This window comes from Topomyia yanbarensis, chromosome 3, assembly GCF_030247195.1.
Source record: "Topomyia yanbarensis strain Yona2022 chromosome 3, ASM3024719v1, whole genome shotgun sequence".
NCBI classification, from domain to species: Eukaryota; Metazoa; Arthropoda; class Insecta; order Diptera; family Culicidae; genus Topomyia; species Topomyia yanbarensis.
Window position 1 is genome coordinate 317703994 of NC_080672.1, and position 15416 is coordinate 317719409.

Here is a 15416-nt window from a genome sequence, read left to right on the forward strand (position 1 = left end):
TGCAGACTGATGACTCTCATTTCCAGCTAGACTACCTGAGGAGCATTGTTTGGGAATAGCAATTGATCCAGTTCAAGCGAGAATTTCGCTTGAGAAGCACCATTGCGGGCCACGACCATCTTAATTGTAAGTTGGGATATGTGAAAGGAAGTATTGCTGTGGTACTTACCTAACGAAAGGCCCCGACTCAGTGACACTCCCATAAGTACCACGGATTTGGGAGTGGCTTGATTGTTAGTCAGGATTCGCCTCAAGCAAGCGATGCGACTGAGAATATATTTTCGTGCATAAGAAGTTTGAATAGTTTATTGACTGTATGATAAGTAAATGTTCTAGATGTTAAGGCGTTTAAACTCTGGGTAACCGTTTATTGAGAGTTTGTTTTATCGAAAACAACTTGAACTCCGGTCAGCCGGCTGTCGGAATTGTTTTCGGCAATGCAAAATGGACCATAAGCAATGAGTTTAAAGAAATGCTTGTATGAGGATTGCGAATTGTCAATTCTCAACCGTCATACATAATTCAAAAGTCATCATCCACTCAGGCAAGACCATGCGTGTTTCCCACACGCATTATAGACCCATTTTATTTGTTTCCTAGTTTGTTAAACACTAAACAAACAAGTAAATTACTTTGCTCAGTCTAAACAAATGTCAGATCGATTGGCATCAGCCGGCGTATACGTGTTCTCTTACAATGCCATCAAATGAAAGTACATTTAAAATTACATACGACAAAATATGTGCAACTCAGTATATAACGAAATGAAGACTGCTTAGTTATTTGCATTAAAAAAAGATCGGGAAAATTTTTTGCATAACCAAAGTGGTTCATTTTCAAAGATAGCACTGCTGATGAATCACTTTATAAAAATAGGTGATAAGGGACGTGGGCAAAAATAGCTGACCACCGCCGGTGGAAATGGATATTTTTTTGAAGTTAACATAAAGTTGTTGGGCGTTAAGGTGAGCCAAAAAAATTCTGATTTATTGTCACCCATGTCCAACAAAATCGCTTGTCTTCGGTAGTTCAATCAGTTTGCCTCAAAATTGGGCCAGAAACTAGAAATCGTCTTAGGGATTCTTGTCACTCTAGTTAGCATCTTAGTTGAGCCCAACAATGCACCGTGTACAGCTTTACCCACAAGAATGAAATAATCGAAACCAATAATTTAATGTGTGTTCGGACCAACGCAGTCGCTGCTGTCACAACGAAACCGGCGAAAATCAACAATCAGAAGTGCAGATACGTTTCGAAAGCAATTAAAATGAAAATCGAGCTGCAATTGCAATCCAATCAAACACTGGCGCAGCTGCTACCTACGTTCAAACGAGAACGCCGGATACGTGATGTGGGAATTAGCAAAAGCTCTGCGGAAATTCTATCCCAATCAACCGGTATCCAGTGTTGCAGCAAATAAAAACTTCTATTTCTGCGTAACAACACGCAAACCTCCCGCTACCGGTGACGGTGTATTCGTATCTGCCCCACCCACCCACACGTACGCAGGCTGGCAACAAGCCAAACGACCGTATTCGAATTCACACGCAACGTTGATATAATATTGATAGCATCACGCTTGAAAATGTTAAACGCTACGGCTGATCCTACGCCACAGCATAACATATGAAATTGGAAAACCTGTGAATGGAGAAAAGTGGCAAAACACATTTCGATTCCATTTCCATCCCAAACGATGACATGTCGTCGCTGTTGTGCTATCTTATGACAAGCGCCATTTTGCTCATTTCGAGAAAAACGATTTATAAAGTTTGAGATTGAGTATCTTGAAACTTATAAATGGTATAAATAATTCAAAGAAGACAAATGATGCTTCTATCTATGCTGCATTAATCTCTCAAATATTACGAGAATCGGTTAACTACATTGCGAGTTTTCTTTAAAAATGTAAACAAAAGTCGGTTTCACACGTGTCATAGGTGTGTATTGATGACAAATTTTGTATGGCGTGTCATAATCGTGCATGGAAAATTTTCCATAGAAAAAAATCATCAATTATTAACTTTTATTCATATCTTTGGCTTCATTTGGTCTATAAACAACCGGTGAGATGCATTTTGAAGGAAATGAGTCAGGGAATCTTGAAAAAATAGTTATTTTTGGTTACAGTGTTGCCAAATATGCTATATTTCCAATTTAAAACTTAAATTGCTTTTTTTTTCTCACAGTTCGTGCATTTTTGTTTCGAAAATGATTATGCCATTGTGTTTATCAGATAGTTTTACATATAAAAACATCTCATACATAAAGATAATTTGAGCCAACCCCCAGACACAGTCATTTGAAGCAAAAAATTAGAAATTTCTCAGCACGTTTCTCGCTATATCTCAGTAACCAAGCAGAATGTCAAAATTCTGTAAACGCCACTTTGTAGAGATTTTTTAGACAAGTAATGTGGCATATCCAACTCAGTTTACCCCAAAATGGCGTTTGTCATAAGATAGCACAACAGCGACGATGTGAAGATGACTGGTGAAGAGTTGAAACATCAGCACTGCCATAGGAAGGATAGATTCTCTCCGTCCGTGAAGCGATAAGCTATCAAAAATGGAAATTTCCATTCCGAATCGGGTAAGGGTTGGACTTTTCTAATTTACTTCCGTCTTTGTACAAGATCTTTAACACGTTTGTCAAAATCGGATCTAACCTGTACATAAATACTGCACATTTCATAGTGTCGGAACAACCCTATTCGTGCATGTCATTGAAAAGAACTATAGATAATGAAGTGGAAAGTGCTAGGTAGAAAAACGGAAATCGTTGTGGGCGTGTGTGACATCTGTTAGCATGAATATCGATCCACGCTCGCCGTATTTGGGTGCAGTGTGAAAAGACCACCCACCGCCCTACCATTTGGGAGCAATTTGCATTCATTGAAAGAACGACATGAACGGAATTGAAAGCACACGCGACGGCCACCACACCGTACCACCGAGCAAGCTACTTTCAGCCGAAACACGTTCCAAAAAAAAACCTCCACTAAATGTAACATCAAGTACATACATATGTACATCAATATCGATGTATCTACTATAAAAGCGCACAGAAAAGAGCACTCACCTTTAATGCAAATTTTATTTCGTTTGATAATCAATTTTGTATCGTTTTGCTTCGGCGGTCCTTCGACATGCAGGTGAATCCCGACCGGCACCTCTTTCGACACGTTACCAGAACACAGCAGATGAACCGTGAATGCCTCCACTGTCCTCGGGATGATGCCACTGCTGGGGATGTTTAGCTCCGGATGCTGCAGTACGCCTTCGTTGTCGTCGTAGTGGACCGATATCGTGTAGGGAAGCTGCAAGAAAAGAAAAGTGTTTGCGGTTCGTTTAGTAGAATTGTGATGGAAATTGGAAAATGTGGGTTTGAAATCAAGATTAACAGCTGCATTCCTTTAAAGGAACGGTATACGGGATATTGTTTGCTCTATCGTGCAAATGTGGTTCCCGTATCACCTATTCGATCAGAATACAGGTTTTTTTTACGCGAGGGATACGTACCGCATAAAAAACCGCGTTAATTCGAAAATCCGCGTAAAAAACTCTCAGCAAAAGACTTAGAATATTTTTGGAAGTTTTTTTTGCGCGGATTTCGCAATTAACACGGTTTTAACAAAAAATATTCAAAGTCCTTTTCAATGCAAAAGACTTAGAAGATTTTCGGAAAGATGGAAGAGACGGGTCTGGAAGACTCCTTATGGCCCACACCCCAACTATATGGGTAATATCGGAATGGTATTGAAGAGTAGGTACCAGAAATTGATCGTTGATGGCGACTTCCGGTTTAGCGAAATTCGCTGTAACCCAATCAATATGGGTATTTTCGGAATGGTCTTGACGAGTAGGTGACAGAAATAAATAAATCTGCATCTTCCCCCCAAGGCTTTCCATGAAAATTGATTTTTGGCGCTATTTTCAAATCCTAAATGGCAACTTCCGGTTTAGCGAGATTCTATACAACTCAATCAACTTGAGTATTCTCGGAATGGTTTTGACGAGTAGCAGACAAACGGTTTACGTCATTTTAAAATTCTAGATGGTGACTTCCGGTTTACCCGAAATTCCCGCATGAAAAATTTGGGCAATCATCTAAATCACCCTCAAATATAAGATCTAATCATAAATTAGCATATTGCAAAATATTTTTATGTGTTCATCCAGGAAAGTGCGGTGAGAATGGAAGAGAGAGAAGAAAGAGACGTATGTGGTGTGAGTTGGGGGTTTGAATTTGTTCAAATTAAACATATTGCTTAAGTTTAAGTAAATTCAACTGTTTAATTAAAACTATTTGAACTACAACTTCAAATTCCAAAAATACCAATAATGATTGGGTTATAGCGAATTTCGCGAAATCGGAATCGCCATCTAGGATTTAAAAATGGCGTCAAAAATCAATTTTTGGCACCTACTCGTTAAGATCATTCCAAAAACACTCATATTGACTGGGTTATAGTGAATGTGGCTAACCCGGAAGTCGCCATCTTGGAATTCAAAATGGCGTCAAACATCGATCTTTGTCTACTACTCGTCAAGACCATTCCGAAAATACCCATATTGATTGGGTTATAGCGATTTTCGCTAAACCGGAAATCGCCACCTTGGATTTCAGAATGGCGCCAAACATAAATTTCTGGTACCTACTCTTCAAAACCATTTCGACAATACCCATATTGCATGGGTTGTAGGTAGACCTGTGCGCCGCCGCGCCACGCCGCCTCCGCCGGTAATTTTTAACGTACGCCGACGCCAAACGGTAGACAGGCGGCGCGCCGCCGATGCATTTTTCCCGCGCCGAAAATTCGCGAACTCTAAAATTGTTGACTCATAATTTTATCCACAAATCTAGGAACATAGTCTATGGACCGAATATACGACGTTAACTGATTCATGATTTATCACATCTTGATCATTATTTGGTATTAGTGGTCGTCAATTGGATTACAAAATTAAAATAATCTTGATATTATCTCGAAAACCATTACACGACACTCGTTATATAATTCAAAGATCCATTCTTGCTTCGTCAACTGGTTATGATTGTGAGCATATAAGTTTCAGTTAACCATTCGTGTGCGTGAAATGGTCCACAAATGAAAAAAAAAACTTCCACTTTCAAGATATATGTGCCTGAAACTTACAATTATGTGCCTGATCCTAATCTTTGCACGTAATTAATTTCACTGGAACGCAGTGTATTATACATTGATTTTTTAACCGATTCTTAATTCCTAATATGCTACACACGATTCACCAGTCGAGCTTGTGAAACTCTTCATGATGTAATTCATGAAGTAATTAATTTTCCACATAATCTTATACTAACGTAAACAATTACAAGGAACTCAGACTATTATTCATGGATTATTCGCTCTGCTTTTTGGTTTTGAAATTTCTATGTGAGCTATTGAGTACAACTGCTAGCAACCAGTCTCATAGGCACGAGCATTAGCTACAAAGACATTACTAGGACCTGTAACCCTGTTATTCCTTTATTAAAATTCAGAGAAATGTTCGGAATTAAATGAAACTGCGCTGAACAAAATACATTACCTAGCCAAAATTCATGTCCGTGAAATAATTTAGAAAACTATAAGACGCACGACTCTGTGTAAAAAATCCAACGGTAAGCTCAAGACTAAAATATTGCGATAACACGACGAGAATTTACGAAAATTGTTGCACGTCGTTAAATTCTTGACTGGTTTAGTCAATAAAGTTAATACAAATCAATGTTTCATCGAGTTATGAAATAAAATCATACAAATATTGAACATATTCAGACACAACCACCTACTAAACATTTGAGTATAATGTCATCTTTTTTTGCGTGAACTAGTTTTATGAAAACACAAAAATTATTTTTAATTCGAGGTTTATTTATAATTTATTGAATCGTGACCTATTTTAAATTTTTTTCTCGAAGAATGGTTGAGAAAAGTGATCTTGACTTTTCGCGACGCTGGTGCACAGATGTGGCGATGCAGAGGGTAAGATTTCTAGTCTCATAAATTATTCATCGTGTGGTCTAGCCCCACTCAAGAAAGATTTTCAGTGCTAGTTGCACCAGCCCGGTATCACAGACAAATAAGACGTAACACGAGATGAATTTTCATCACTCGTAGAAAAAACGGTCGATTTCAATTACAAATCGGTGGCGTTAGTGAAGAGATTTTGACACAGAGCTAAATGCGTTACTTAATTTCCGCACCCACCCGAAAACGTTACGGTCTTTTTAATCTCATGCAAACCAAAACAAACAATATGGGCCAGAAATGGGAAATTCATTCTTGTCGAAGTGCCCAAGGTGGGAGTTGTTCACAACCATTTCTTAAGTTACAACACGATGCCGATCGGTGAGTAAGCACATAACAGGATGTTAGTAATTTAATTGATTCAGTGTATCGAATATATGCAATGGATTAGAATTTGTTAGTCTCCGGAAGTGCTGGAGAAATCAGCGGGGTGCAGGTGCTACGAAAACTAGAGATACGCTCAGACCATTTTCAATCAGACTTGTTTAGTGATCAGTTTCAACCTAACAGGAGCTAACACGTCAAGTCGTGGAATGATTATGATTGATAGTAACTGTATATTTATGTTTCGTCAGGGTGTAGATCTGTATGATTCCAGCACATCGAGCATACTTTGCACGCAAGATAGAAGCAGATCGTACGTTGTAAGAAAATGTAGTTCCAGGGAATCGTATTCCTTATCATCGTGGCGATTTTGTACTTACAAGAAGTAAAAGTAAACACCAGCCTGGAAAATGAAGTAATGTGTCTATCTTGAAAGGTGTCCTTACACGATCATTAAAAGTGACATTTCTGCGCAGTAATGCCAATAATAACGCCTCGTGTTAGGGTACCTGATATCTGCGGGATTCTAAAAGAGCGACGGTAAACAACCCAGGGACAACTTGACAGATAGTGCTTGTTTCATATATGCACCACCGATTTGATGGTGGCGCTAGTATGCCTTCTCTGTATGAGTACCACGAACAACGAAACGAAAAAGTTTCAAGAGAAAAGCGTGTTTCGTTACGTGTGTTGTGAACGCCGTTAATGCGGCTAGAACAACATTTAGAAAAAGCTTATTCCAAAATGTGAATAAAGAAAACTATTGTTAGAGAAAAAATTTATCCCTAACTGAAACCCGTCAGCAAAGTTACATAAATCTTATTAATATTTAGCTGGAAGTCTGTTTTTAACAACCGGCTCTCTTCCTTCCTAAACATGTTTTGGTTTTCTTGTTGTGTGAAGTTTGAAATCGTTAAATCATTGGTGCTTTTTATCTCGAGAATTGTAAATGAAAAACATTTTGGCCAATGAAAGTACATCACCACCAAGCTTAACAATTCGAATAGAATTTGTGTTTTTATCAGAATTCTAGCAGCAAAAAAAAATGGTAGAAATGCTTAAATTGATTATTTTCCACAAATATGGAAAACAATACATGGGATGCGCCTTTTTCAATTTTTCCTCCATTCGAGCCGCCATGACATTACCAAATCACCCCCAAAATTTGCTTATGAATTCAATATATGGGAGCTGTCAATTGTCCCCGGGCTTACGGTAAAGATGACTAAATAGAAACAAAAAACAATGAAACGACAACAACAATTAATTTCCTCAAACAAAACAAAAATTGTTTACCGTTGCTTAATTTCACAGATATAGAACAATAAATAATTATTATGGGTCATTGAAATACAGTCGTTACTCTGCATTCTTCAAATTTGTCCATTGCAATCATTATTTCATGCAAAGTCGTAGTATGCGACATCGACAATTTTTCTATTTCGTTCTTCAAATTTTACAACTGTAAAAATAGTTCCACCTTTCATTTATTATCTTGCATTTGGCAAGCAGGGTGGGCACTATTGGAGCTTCAGTTGAAAAAAAAAATTGATATGGTTGCGAGAATTACAATTTGTGCAATGTGTTTAATAGATGTCGCTAGTACATCGTGGGCGATGATTTTTTAGATTTTCTTTAAGCTGTAACGTTGGTTTGTATGTGCTGTGAAGTCTGTTATAATAGAAATTTTGGGAAAGGAATTGTACTGTCAAGAATTTATTTTAGTTACATAAGCGTCAATATTCGTCACGTCGACACACGCCGGCGCGCCGTCGCGCCGCTGCCGATAGAGTCCAACGGCGGACGCCGCCAACGACGCCGCCGGCCAAAATGTCGCTTACGCCGCCGCCGATTAAAAATGCATTGGCGCACACCTCTAGTTGTAGGGAAATTCCGCTAAACCGGAAGTCGCCATCTTTGATTTAAAAATGGCGTCAAGCCTAAATTTCTGGCACGTACTTGTCAATATCATTCCGAAAATACCCATATTAATTGGGTTATAGCGAATTTCGCTAAACCGGAAGTCGCCATATTTGATTTCAAAATGGCGTCAAAAATCAATTTCTGGTACCTACTCTTCAAGAACATTCCGAAAATACCCACATTGATTGGGTTATAGCAAATTTCCTTAAACCGGAAGTCGCCATCTTTGATTTCAAAATGGCGTCCAAAATCATTTTCTGGCACCTACTCTTCAAGACCATTCCTAAAATACCCATATTAATTGGGTTATAGCGAATTTCGCTAAACCGGAAGTCGCCATATTTGATTTCAAAATGGCGTCAAAAATCAATTTCTGGTACCTACTCTTCAAGACCATTCCGAAAATACCTACATTGATTGGGTTATAGCGAATTTCCTTAAACCGGAAGTCGCCATCTTTGATTTCAAAATGGCGTCCAAATCAATTTCTGGCACTTACTCTTCAAGACCATTCCGAAAATACCCATATTAATTGGGTTATAGCGAATTTCGCTAAACCGGAAGTCGCCATATTTGATTTCAAAATGGAGTCAAAAATCAATTTCTGGTACCTACTCTTCAAGACCATTCCGAAAATACCCACATTGATTGGGCTATAGCGAATTTCCTTAAACCGGAAGTCGCCATCTTTGATTTCAAAATGGCGTCCAAAATCAATTTCTGGCACCTACTCTTCAAGACCATTCCGAAAATACCCATATTAATTGGGTTATAGCGAATTTCGCTAAACCGGAAGTCGCCATCTTTGATTTCAAAAAGGCGTCAAAGATCAATTTCTGGAACCTACTCTTCAAGACCATTCCGAAAATACCCATATTGATTGGGTTATAGCGAATTTCGCTAAACCGGAAGTCGCCATCTTTGATTTCAAAATGGCGTCAAAAATCAATTTCTGGGACCTACTCTTCAAGAACATTCCGAAAATACCCATATTGATTGGGTTATAGCAAATTTCACTGAACCGGAAGTCGCCATCTTTGATTTCAAAATGGCGTCAAAAATCAATTTCTGGCACCTACTCTTCAAGACCATTCCGAAAATACCCACATTGATTGGGTTATAGCGAATTTCGTTAAACCGGAAGTCGCCATCTTTGATTTCAAAAAGGCGTCAACTACTTCTTCTCAGGGCGAACTAGGAGATAGAACGACAGATTGGCATTTACCTTCTCTAAAATGACCTGACAATGTTCTTTTTTCAGAACGGATTATATATAAAAACTAGGTTAAATGCATTTCACGGTTATTATTGAAGAAAATATGTAAGTGGGATCAATTTCGATAAATTTTTTCTTGCGTAATCATTAATTTCTAGACTACAATTTATTGTTTTTCGTTGGCTAGCATGGTGCGGCAGTCGGTCGGGTGGGCGCCTGGATGGGTAGAAACTACCGGACTGTCGTCGACACGTGGAATGAAAATTACAGTTTCATTAAACGTAAAACCAATGCACTTCAATGTATTTTTATTCGAATATTGCTGTAAAAGGAATGGTATGTAATATTACACGTACGAAAGTGTAAAGTTGAATGCTTTTTGATGGTCCAATTGAGTGAATTGATTTCAATGTAATTTTCAATCAAATTTTCGATTCAAGCTTTGTAAGTTTACTTGCGTATTGATTAACATGTCGCTTAAATTTCATTATTTTTTGGTGTATACATACATATATTGCATATGTATACAAAAAATATTCATGTAAACCCCCCCCCCCCCCCCCCGGAAACTACTACACCACTGCCTCAATCACCAATTTCCGTTATCGATCACCTTGGACCTTGGACGATTTCGACTGTTTACCCGAATTTCATTTAACAGGTATTCACCGGGTCAATTGAATACGGTATCGTTTCATTTGATAGGATCAAACGAAGGAAATTTAATATCAACTGCGACTCATTTGAAAGCAACGGTGAATGGAAAGCCATGAACTGGCTAAGTTATTTAGCTTTAGTAGAAAGTTGAAATTCTCGCTAAATTTATATTCTCGACCAATATGTATTGAGTATGCGGTATACGTATACATAGGCGGATCAACTCTAACGAAAAAATTCATGCTCTGTGCAATGACACGCACCATTCGCATGGTGTACGGATGTTTTTGTCAGAGTTCAGCACCATTGAAAAAAGTTCATTCAGTAGTAGAGACCTTCGCATAGCGAAAAGGATTAAATACTACAAGTTAATTTTTGAATACGTTGTAAATTTCGAGCATATTTGGAAATTTTTACTGTCAATTTATCAAAAATGTTATAAATCTTTCGTCGCGGAAGCAATAATACGCGCCCTCTCAATAAAAAATTCGGTAAATTGGAGGATATCTTTTTAACTCCACTTTATGTTTGTTGAATCAAAAGTTACTCTGGTAGCCTAAAATAAATTGCCAGAAAATTCTCCAAAGTAAGATCAAACAAATCCAGTAACTTCTAGCCACCTCACATGCCAATCGAATCAATATATAATGAAGTGCTTGTAAATTAAATTACTTGCTAAAGGACCGGAATAAAAGCTGCCCAAAGAGCAATCGTCCTCCCATCTCTTCCCATATTTTACCAAAGCCAAGTCAAAAACTTTCACCGAAGGGAACCAATCTCACACTGTATGTAAGTAGCAATTCTCACTCCTGCTACTGCTTCCTCCGGTACCCGGAATTCTACATCTTGCAAAACCTATTTTGAGATTGAGAATTCGTTTAGTCAGCCGACGGCTTCATTTAAAACAGTCCCGAATCCAAGCAAGGTACGACGCCGGCACCGAGAGAAGAGCTGAAAGGAAACGAATTTTAAATCTCTGCTAAATTAATTAACAACTTAACCCCCATCAACACAAGCCACGGCAAATTGCTGTGCAGATTATGTACGTACCCCGAGTGCCAGCGGGAGTTGATAGTTTTCGGTGGTGATGAGAGATGTTTGGGGTGGAGGGGGAGGAACTAACTGTAAGAGCTAAACGCCCTACCGCTTTTCCCTTTGGTTTTGTACATATTTGATCACGATTTAATTCTATTAGGCAGGTCTTTAAGGACTAATTTGCGAAATGTAAATGGGAAGCTAGGAAGAAAAAGGTACACTAAAAGGTTTCTTTAACTATTCACGAGCACTGTAGAAGGATGAGAGCACAAACGTGTGCATAATTAAGTTTTTTGTTGACTTCAAACTTTTCAATCACTCGAATAAAGAAATGGTCACAGGAAATCTTTTCGATTCCAAAGTTTTCCGTACACTAGCTGAGGATGGACAAGTTTACTGCAAAGTGTCATCAGACTGCTGGAGTAGCCTTGGTTACTTTGATATTTCTGCTCTGCTGGGATTGGAAAGTGCAATTAAATATTTAAATCTCGCGTGTTCAATATTGTCGCACTCTTAATAAAATGTCACATTGCGTGCAAAATTTCACATTGCGTGCCAATCAATAAAATCTCACATTGCGTGCTACATTCTGTGGCCACTGAACAATGGGACAATGTAGCGTAAGCGAACTATAGGAGCGATCAGCAGTCTCTATTGTAGATGTGTAATGGGGATCTATGGGGTTTCTCCTCGCGGTGCTGCCGCATATTCGAGCTCGAGGGGTTTTCGAAAACCATCGATGTACCTCTCAGTAACTTCTCGAGATGATCGCTACGCCTATTGGCTTTTCGCTTATCGTGGTCTCGCTTCTTGACTCCGCCAGGGATCTTGCCAACAAGGCGCTCCAATGGCTGCTGCGCGAAACAGGCTGATCCTAAGAATGAAAGAGAGAAATTGGTACGGACTGCTGCGCTTACTTAGATTGTTTTCCTGTACTTTTCGTGTGGTGTAGTAATTTCTACCGATGCACAGTGGGAAAAATGGAACCAACACGCGACACTTTTTGAACAGGCTGAATGACGTTTACCAGGAAAGGTGTTTTTTATGTAAAACGGTCTGAAAAATTGATTGCTAATATTAACAACGACCGCACGGTACGCTATCATGTCCGTTTTGCCCCAATTCTCCCTTTGGTTTGAGTTTTTGTTGAAGACTGAATATATAACTCTGAAGAAAGTTGAATACGGCTAATTAGCATTTCTAATGTGAAAAGATCTAAAGAATCGGTTGACGATAGAATTTTAGATATTATTTTGTTCGGCATGCAGTCATCTGGTCTAAAACAGTAGCTGTCTATTTATCCGACGTGCTTCTTTGTCGTCAACAGACCCTCGAAACAAGTCTGCAGTAACCTATTCAAACCCGCCTTGGCAGAATCTGCCATTTCCCCCTGTCCCCCTTTTTTCGGTGAATAGTGTGGTAAATAATAACAATGCGACCGAAAAACAAGAAGCACCTGTAAAGGTGGGACTAAGCAATCCAGTTTTGATAACAAGCGACCAAGAGCTGCTGGAACCAGAGGATCGGCCGATACCAGGAGATGTAAATCAACAATTACCACGTCCGGGTCGCTCGTTTTTGCGATACATGATGACGTTGGTGAGAGCGGCCACTGATGTGACTCTGTACTACGAATCTGCAGCTACAACAGTCGCAAGTCTCGAAAGTGAAAAAAGGTGGTAAGGACAAGAACTTATGTGGTACGCATTCTACGGAGGAGTCGCTTATGACACCTTGTAATGAAGAGACAATAGAGAAACGCGTACGCCCAACGGAACCAGTGTGTCTCGTCTGCCAGGAACCCAACCATCGGGTCAAAACCCAATGCCGTCTTAAGACCACTCGGGGCCGCTGGGCACAACTGAGCTGAGGGGGCCCTATAATTGAACAGGTATACACTGCTGTAAAATATCCTGTTTAAAAATGATCCCTAGCATCAAGAAGCCATCTATGCACAGTGGTCGGAAACGCCAAAAACGTGAACATAATTCACTTGAGGCCAAACCATCCAATATATTCACAGGGTGTCTTTGGACGAATTGTTCCTATGAATATTCCCCATAATCTGAATACAACTGAAAATAGGCATGGCTTATTACAATCGAACTAAAAAAATAACTTTTTGTACTGACAAGGTAGAAAGTTGGTGTCTTCGACAAAGTTTTAGAAATGCTCATAGTGAAGAATTTTGTTGAAGAACGTGAGCTTGTAGGATTAAAAGTTATCGATTTATAAGACATTCCTATGGCAACCCCCTTAAATCTAGTTTTTTTAATATAACTTTTTTCGTTGTGACTTCTCGTGCAAACTATGTTCAAGACAAATGTGTAGGTATCAAAGCTACATAATTTTGTCGAAAACTGCATACAAAACTACTCATTCGTTTCAATGTTATTGAGGATTTTTACTTTTTTTGCTGATTTTTGTATGGAAAAAGTCAAAAAACATTATAAAGTAAGCTTACCCTATTCATAGGGTTCTAAAGTGCCACGCACCAAACCTTCTTAACCTTATTGTGCATAGTTTAGACAGTTTAAAAAGTGCCTGTTCGTGCATTTTGGTTTGCACCTTTCTTTCTTATACGTAGTTGAAGTTGGTGTAAAAAATGTAAAAATCCTCAATAACATTGAAACGAATGAGTATCGTAAGTATCGTAGCATAAGTAACCTCTAGAAGTCCAGGAGTCATTTTTAGAGGTTTTCATGATGATTTGTGCATTCACAATTCCTGATGTGACGAAGGAATGAAAATTTGGCCCAAGCGCGGATCGCTTGCCAAACAAGAATTGTGTATCGAATTTCGAAATGCTCTTTAAACGTCACATGAGATAAAGTGCAATGTACGAATCCGAGCAACTGATCCATTGTTACTCACATGCTAAAGTGTTATAAACAATTGAGCGCTACTATTTTTTGGAATGTAGCCTTCAAAATGATTCTATATTCATTCTAAGTTGGCCCAGTGTACCCATACGTAAAGACGGTACTGTCAAAACCTGCAGTACGTTCGCTAAGAAATCCGTAGATGACTGATGGAAAATAATCCAACAGCAAGGATTGTGCCGCAACTGTTTGGGACTTCATGAAAAGAGACCGTGTAGAATTCGGACGAACAACAGAAGGTCGAGTGCAAGCAGGCAATTGAACCCAAGTATTCTGGATCCGACGCTGTAACTAATCATCATTATTCAGGAAAGGCAACACTTTTCCGTATTCGTACGGTTTCTGCCTACGCATTCCTACGTCCTACGTTGAAGGACAAGGAGCTTTGATATGGATTTAGAACAGCAGCGACAGTGTAAACAAACGAACAGATGTGGAAACGCTCAACCGTTCTTACACAGGCATCTTACACGCAATAGACAAACACAAAACCACTCAGAGAAACTCACAAAACACTCTAATTCAAAGCACTTTTAACATCACGCACAGTCAGCAACGCATTAATGCCGAAACAGTGTACACGCCCTTTTAAATTTTCAGTCCACCCCACACGTATGAAACATCAGCAAACAAAATAATGAATAATAAATTTAAAAAAATATCTTTAATACAGTTATATGCACGACCAGGACAGACAACAGACGAACGATTGTTAAAATAAAACATAGTATGACAAGAGACAGACAGATAGTAAGTAGAAATACACTAGACATACATGTACTACATAAAGATTGTCAACTTGATTCCCGGAAGAAGGCAAAATACATGCGCCGAAACGTCGGAAAATAGACAGCTACTGTTTTATACCAGATGAGAGCACGCCAAACAAAATAATATCTAAAATTCAAATCAGTCCACCTGACCAACAACTGATAATTAGAATAATCTCACGAAAGGTATTCATGACAGCTACTATTCCAGCGAGAAGTCGCTAAAACCTAACATTTGGTGAGAATTGCGGTAAAACGGATTAAAACGTTTTATGCAGATAATCCTACTACATTCTATAATTCTACAATTTGGACTTGTTTGCAAAAGAAATACTAACTATGTTAGCTTGTATTCAGTTTTCTTCCCAGTTTTATAGCCAGTAATTAAAATGAATACTTACAAAAAGGGGAATTAGGGCAAAACAAGCATGACAGTGTACTTTGGGGTAATTTTAAATACATACAATCGATTCTTTGGACTTTGTTACATAAGGAGTACATATTTTCGATAACCGCGCTTAGCATTCAGGAATCAGGAATCAGTAGCGTCTGGCTCA

General features: G+C 38.7%; 1 protein-coding gene across 1 annotated transcript in view; it reads right to left on the reverse strand.

Annotated features, from left to right (window-relative positions):
- The window catches only part of LOC131693211 (tyrosine-protein kinase Drl), a 245305-nt gene that overhangs the window by 143883 nt on the left and 86006 nt on the right, over window positions 1–15416 (reverse strand). The window contains exon 3 of the mRNA XM_058980860.1: window positions 3082–3319. Coding sequence (XP_058836843.1) covers window positions 3082–3319 — 238 coding nt within the window. The remainder of the gene's footprint in view (window positions 1–3081; window positions 3320–15416) is intronic.